A 7,533-nucleotide genomic window follows, 5' to 3' on the forward strand; every position below is an offset into this window, starting at 1 on the left:
TCAACTGTGATAATAAATTAGGAGCTGTTTTCCTGCTAAAGTAGCCCTTCTTTAATTTTTCTTTTCCTTTTTCATTTCTCTGTTGAGAACTCTACCATCAACAGCCTATATTTTATTGGCAGTGATGATGAATTCAGTTTTAAGAAGCTTGGTCCCCACCCCCTTTTCACAAAAAAATTTTACATGGGGTGATTGGTGAATGAGCTGATCAGCTTCTATGTAGAAAAAACTTTAACTTTGTTGTCTATGATGAATAAAAGGGAAAAACTTTCTGTTCTGTTCTGCAAGCAAGAGGGTATATTGAACCAAACAGATAATGACAATCAAGATCGAAACAGTAAAACTCAAACAGCTTCATATTTCAGGCATCATGACTGTTAACTTAAAGCAGAAGAAGTGAATCTAATCTGCAATAAACACTCTTACCCCTATTAGCTGTAGAATATAACAGTTAGTATTTGCTAATTGCCACAAGAAAATGTGAAAATTCACCAACTGCAGGATAGAATATAGCCAAATACCATACCAAAGGGCTAGTCCTGAGCTTTAAACAGGTTAAAGTAACACTTTTCTTTTACCTTTTTTAGGCTAAAGCAAAGAACAATTACCTGGTAACCTCAATTCTATTCGTACCACGCCCATCACCGCTCATCTGCCATCACATAACAAATCCTGCATAGGTTTAAAAGGGTGCCAGGATTTGACCCCTAGATTGTCCTTTTCACTCAACGAAAGCTTTCCACCAATTGCAGAAAATTGTAAAAGTTAAGACAACAATAAAAAGTGATAGTCAACAAAATGATGGGAGTTGAGCTTGGTGAAACCTCTGAATGTAGATGACATCCACTGCGATCTCCAAACAATTTTCTACTTGATTTTTTTTTCGATATGCCGCTTACACCCTTTGACAACAAGCAAAGAGTGAACAAAGAACACAGTTCAACTGCAAGGCACATATGACATACCATGTAATGGAAACAGTAGAACTACTTGTTCCCTCGCTTTCTGAATTTCATTTCAAATTGAATGATATTGAGTTTACAAGATGACGCATCTAACCTAGAGCATCCTAAGATTTTCAATATTGGAACTTCTTTTCTCCATGCTACTATGACTACATGTGTTATCATCATTCATCTTGAGCAATTCAAACAAATGATGGACTTGTTGCCCTTTACAAAGAGGAACTCAAATGATATGTATCACTATATACATTGCAACAGCACATAACAATGGCCAATTCTATGCAGCTCACCTTATACAGCATCAAGTATGTTTGACAAGCAACCGGCAAAATTCACCCACATGATGTGCTGATCATCCCACTCCTCTAACAATTGATTAAGCCCACGCACTATAACTGGCACGCAGAAAGTTATTAGGCTATTCACCTCTAGTTTCTTTACAGGCCTCTCCCCACTTCTTCAAGTGCTGCTGCCATTGATGCTGACGCCTCCTCGAGTGTTCGTCTATTCTGAACTGAGTTGAAAGCCTCCAGAATATCACCCACCTCAAAGTCATCGAAATCCTCAACCCCAATACCACACTCTAATCCCGCATTAACCTGTCAAAAACGCAAATGGTAGCATATCAGGACAGGCAATCAAACAATATTTTGGCTACCACTGTAAAGATATATGCATAGCCTGAATTTCAACGACACTATGGAATTTAGACGAAATAGAAGTTTAGGATTCCGGTTTCAAGAATTGTTAATTTTATCAATCCTTCTTCACCAAGAATTGGAATAATACTTTCTGCATAAATCTAACAAAGGACCTCTCTTTAATATGTTGATAACATCTTTGTATCTAACCAGCTTTTATATACAATGCAAATATTCAAAGAGTATACCTATCTCAAGGGTGAAAAACCTATTTGCCTGGAATAACTGGCCGCATACACAAAGGAAGAAACTCCAGATGAATAATCTATTATGTCTAATGCAAAATCGAAAGAACTCCAAGTTGATTAAGCAGCTAATGCAAAAGTTAATCATGAAAATAGCAGTCAGAGTGAGTCTCAGTGCCACTTTCACCTGTAAGTTTCTCTATTTTTAGTCAAAGACAAGATACGATAAATACACTTTAAAATGTCCAGAATATCAAATTGTCACTACAGGACTCTTCTCAGCTTCAAGTAAACCTCGGCCAAAAAATTTCTGTAAACTGCCGTTGCTATCTGCCATGGAAGGAGGTTGCAGGGAAGGAGGAAAGAAGAGGACCAGATAAAAGAGCTGTCCAGTTGAAGAGGTTTTTATGATTCAATTGGGAAGCATACAAAAAGCAACAAGAGTTTTTTCATATTCGAGGAGAACATTTTAGCTGAATGATGGGGAAATGCTTTGTATATAGTAATATTCAACTGCTGCAGCATCTAAGTGCAAAACAACTAAATACAAAATGTACAACATACATAAAAGCTAACAATCCACAAGATCCCAATTATCTGCTAATCCCATTCCAGGTAACCCTTAAAGTCAGCAGAAAGTGCTAGCATGTTCACCAATCATATAGCCTTAATTAACTCAAAATAAGTTGCTTCAAAGCACACAAAAAGCATTTTTTCCATTTTCCTTTTTCTTTGTTTTCAATTTTTGTTTCTTTCTTGATATAGAAAAACTGAAGGCGTAGTATTCTTTTTCCCATAGATTATCTAAAGAAGAGAAGTGTTTGTTTGTATACCTCTTTCACAGCTTCCTTCACCCGTCTTAAAGATTCGACCACACCAACATGAACTTCTTTGCCTTTTCTAGTGACACGAATACCACATTCTTCCACTACTTTTCCCTCTGTTACCATGCATCCAGCGACACGACCACTACCACTGCTGAACACAGCACGTACTTCTGCTGAACCAATTGGCACTTGTTCCTACAAATATACAAAGAGAGTCACATCATTTTCAAGTACTTCCAAGTATATAGGATCCAACAGAAAACATGATAACATTTTGACACGAAAAAGAAAAAAAAACACTTTTCCACAATAGGCTTTGTAGTTATGTTCCTTTTCCATCAAAAACTCCAATTATTTAAACATTTTTAAACTCAAGTGAAGTAATGAGATTAAACCCTTGAAACTCTACAAGTCACTATAATCTACATTTTACCCGTTTCCTTCAATCCTCAGGAAATTTCAGAAAGAAACAGAATGCAAATTTAACATCATGAGATGAAGAGATCACAGTAATAGGTTCTCAAGCCTTTCTTTTTTCGGAACTCGCTTGAAAGTTTGAACATAGACTTAAAAAAGCTAGGGAACAAGGATCGAATGTCAAAAACTTCACCAAAAATAAGAATCAAAATAGATTTTTGAAATTTTGAGTCTACCATTAAAAGATGTTGAATTTTGAAAAGATTTAAATGTGTCTTGTTGAGTTAGGTTGAATTAAAGCTCAAAAGATATTGGGTTGTAATATCTAACTCGGAGAGATGCTACTATTGAATTTTGTGGTGATTTCGCGAAAAATTGAAGAAGTTGGAAATTTGTAGTTCTTATGGTCTTCATGTGTTCTTGGTGGTTATGAAGTACATTTGATCCAAAACTCCAATTGAAAAGTGTCAAAAGTTATTTTGGTGGTTTTGCAAATCCGGAGTTAAAAAATAATGGCATAGATGAAGCTTTTCTCAAACGGCAATGGCATAGATGAGCCAAATTTTTAACGGATGGCATAAATGAGCCTTTTCTGAAAGTTCGATGGCATATTTGAGCCTTTTCCCTTTTTAAAAAATATAAATTCGTATGTACGCTAGTTTTGACAAAATTAAACTTCAAGGGTGTGTTTGGTAGGAAGGAAAAGGTTTTCCTTGAGAAATGTTTTCCTATAAAATATTTTCTTGAAAAACAGGTTGGTTTCTAACTTATTTTCTCATATTTGGTTGGTGAGTGGAAAATATTTTCTATTGTTTGATTGGTGAATGAAAAATATTTTCCAGAAAATGTCTTTTGTCATTGGCTAGAGAGTAGAAAATATTTTTTAGAAAAATAGTTTTTTAACATGAAAATCAATCTCATTAATCGATTCGGGACCTGACCCTGACACCAGAATCGAAATTCAGCCACGAAGACCGATTCGAGATCCAACCCCGATAATCGATCTGGAATCCGACCCCAATCTCCGACCTGAGAGCTGAATCTAGAATCGACATGCGAACTGGAATCCAACCCTCGATCCTAACTTTCAAATCGAAATTTGAAATGAAATTTTCAAAATTTGAATTTTTTTCTATTTTGTTCGTGTGGAACAAGGGGGGGAGCTCATGGTGGTAGGGGTGGTTAGGGGTAGGGGTGGGGGAGTTGAATTTTTTTAAATTTAAAGTATTTTTCAAAAACAATTTTTTATAATTTTAATTTTTTTTGGAGGGGGGGGGGGGGCTGGTTTGGGGTAAGGGGTTAAAAAAATTCAAAAATTTAAAAACGTTAATTTTTTTTTATGGGTAGGGCCAGAGTGCAGGTGGGGTAAGGAAAAATTGTAATTTGAGGCTGGAGGAGAGTTTTGGAAAATGTTTTCCTTAATTTTTGGAAGGAAGTCATTTTTCTTAAATTTGAGAAAAATAAATTGATTTGTAAAACATTTTTTAAAATATTTAAGCCAACCAAACATGAGAAAATAAGAAAACATTTTCCTTCATACCATTATGATTTATGTGATGTAATTTATCTGGATATAGAATTTAAAACATATAGGAAGATTTTGTAATGTTTCAAAACTACTTTTAAAATAAAGAGATTTCTATATTAAAGGATATACTTTTGTAAAACTTTTGTCAAATTCGAACACACTGGTTGAAATTTTACATATTTGAAGATCAGGCACGTATGACTCTATGGAGTTCAGTTATATTTGCTTGATCTTCAGTCATATATATATATATATATATATATATATATATATATATATATATGAATTTCAGGTAAAAATAACAGAAATCACTAACAAACGATCAAAGTTCAATCACTTTTACAAATTTCAGACAAAAATAACTAAACAAATATTACATATGAAGTTTGATTTGTCGAACCTTACTTCAGACATTATGAAGTACATATGTATACAAAATAAACTCTTAGCCTACTTAAAGAAATTCGAAGCAGGCCTCAAGCCTATCAGAATCCATACCGGCCCAAATAATAAGCCCAAGTTACCGTGAAGCTTCTCTTTTATTTAAATGATTCCCAAAAAAATTTATTCCACTTTGTTTAATCTTATACCATTTAAGATTGGGATTATTTGTTATCAAAAATTGTTTACTAATCCATGTAGGATTTGGAACCCCAGTACTCGGCTGAGAGTCTAATCATTCCATATTATTTAGTTAAGTAAATTTTAGCAAGTAACCTAATGTCAAAATCATGGCATTGTACATGCCTTGTTTTCACGCACAAAATATTCAGATTTTCATAACACAAAATACAATTCGACATTATCATCTTCAATCAACAATCAGAAATCGGAATGACTCGAATTTCATTAATTAGTCTTTTTCTTCTTTGAAATTTGTCAAAATCAACACAAATGACAGTTTTATGCCTAAGTCAGGACTAGCAGGATTCAGAGGTGTTGCATGAAATGACAAAGGAAGGTGGCTAGGCGGATTATATGGGAGAATTTATACGAAAGCAACGTCAAGCCTTACACCGGAATTGTGGGCTATATACGACGCCTTAACCCTAGTAAAAAATTGCAACCTGAAAAAAGTGATTATTGAAACTAACTCAAATAATGCCTTGATGTTTGTTAGTTGTGTGAGAGATGTCGCCAAAGAGTTAGCATTTAGATCAATGTCGCTATTATTTTCTTGCCTAGCACTTTATAATGCAAAGAGTCAGCATTATTTTAATCAATGTCGCTATTAAGCGAGTGAAAGATGAACCAAAAGAAACTAAGAAGTTGTACTCTTCTCAAAGTTCTAATGTAGACTCTTATCATGAGATATTTTTATTAATTAAAAGCCTCCATAAAGTTAACTGAGCTGAGAATAAAAACAAAATGCTAAATGTAAACTTATAATTCTAATTAACTACCACACGTACCAAGTTGCCCGTCCTCTTAAAGAAAGAAAAACGTACCAAGTTGCCCGTCCTCTTAAAGCAAGAAAATGACCTGACAAGTGGACCATACTCCATGAATGGCAGTTGGCATCCGGCCCTTTGGCTTTACCTTGTATCAAATTAATATTTATTTTGTGCATATATTGCTAGATAGCTCGTAATCTAGAGATATTTTTGATAATTTATTGTTAATACGTCATTTAATAGGATTAAGTGATATCTTGTTGTTTAGCTGTATAATTTATCTATCGCTAATTTTTTTTTATTAATGCATTTATATATATGTATTCTTTCCATTTCATTTTATATCATTTAGTTTAATTAGACATAAAATTTAAGGAAAGCAACAAACAATTTGGAATTTTATGGGAACCAAAGATCTTTGTCGTACGTTTCATTTTATATCATATAGTTTAACTAGACAAAAAATTTAAGAAAGACAACAAAGAACTTTGAATCTTATGGAAACCAAAGATCTTTGATTGTATGTACGACAGAAAGAAGCGAGGTAAGCTTACAAATTCTATACATACTTTTCCAAGCAAAAATAAAATTCCAAAAACAGTACATTTTCTTAAAATCAAATTATGGACCAATGGTCCGATATTATTGATAATAATATCTACATGGACTTAAAATGAGCCTAAGTAGAAAGAGTCCAACACAAATAAAAGAAAGAGTTCAAAATCAGTACATCATTCTTGACTTTTGAGAAATTCCTAAAAGTGTGCAAAGCTACTTTGACTCAAATGTAACGTCTTCTATGAGAGCTAGCTGAACTACCAAATGTATACTCCAACATGGTTAGGTTGTTTAGCTGAACTATAAGTGAGAGATTTGATTAAAGATTCGTGAGAAATAGATTTTGAGCCTAAAAAATTAGCTAAAAGGGTGAGAATTCTTCAAAATCATATAAAGAAGATAAATTGCCTCACACCCATAGATATGGGACACCCCACCGGCCTCCACCACACCCACCCACACGTGTGGGTCCAACATTGAGTGAAACAAAATTGAATCCTAAAGGCTAATTCAAGAGATGAGTATTGTCTAAAATTATAGAAAGAAACAAATTGCCTCCCATCCGCCAGCATGAGACAATTCTCCTGAGCCCTAAGTCTTTCAAATCAGATTACCTGTGAAATCTCTCAAGCAAAAATCATAAGAACTAATCTCAGGATTATCTCTGACACACACACATATCTCCATCTCCGTCTCCCCCTCCCATGCATGACCTGGCATGTCAACTGAAGCATCAAGCATGTATAAGATAATATACGAGTTCAATCAGAGGCGAATTCAAAATTTTGAATCTCTGGGTGTCACACTGGTTTGAACAGTGACCCATGGCAAAAACTCCCCACAGAAGGGCTCGAATTTGCATCCCTAAGGTAGTAAACTTGAACTTTAACCACTTGTACCACAAGACTCACTATTTCTATGGATATCAAGCTTAATATTTAGGAAAGATTACATAAAT

General features: G+C 34.3%; 1 protein-coding gene across 1 annotated transcript; it reads right to left on the minus strand.

The window, feature by feature from the left end:
* Positions 1-962: 962 nt before the first annotated feature.
* On the minus strand, positions 963-2,899 carry LOC129893324 (translation initiation factor IF-2, chloroplastic-like). The gene is made up of 2 exons (XM_055968831.1): positions 2,685-2,899; positions 963-1,564 (listed from the first exon to the last, which is right to left on the minus strand). The coding sequence occupies exons 1-2, from the start codon at positions 2,799-2,801 to the stop codon at positions 1,403-1,405; spliced, it is 279 nt and encodes a 92-aa protein (XP_055824806.1). The 5' UTR covers positions 2,802-2,899; the 3' UTR covers positions 963-1,402.
* Positions 2,900-7,533: the final 4,634 nt, after the last annotated feature.

Source organism: Solanum dulcamara, chromosome 6, assembly GCF_947179165.1.
Source record: "Solanum dulcamara chromosome 6, daSolDulc1.2, whole genome shotgun sequence".
NCBI lineage: Eukaryota > Viridiplantae > Streptophyta > Magnoliopsida > Solanales > Solanaceae > Solanum > Solanum dulcamara.

What these genes read in the sequence shown, in the direction of transcription:
- LOC129893324 (XM_055968831.1), bottom strand. Translation starts at nt 2,801, where the DNA reads ATGGTAACAGAGGGAAAAGTAGTGGAAGAATGTGGTATTCGTGTCACT. An exon ending in TGAAGGAAGCTGTGAAAGAG is followed by an intron (nt 1,565 to 2,684) that starts GTATACAAACAA and finishes CGTTTTTGACAG; the next exon opens with GTTAATGCGGGATTAGAGTG.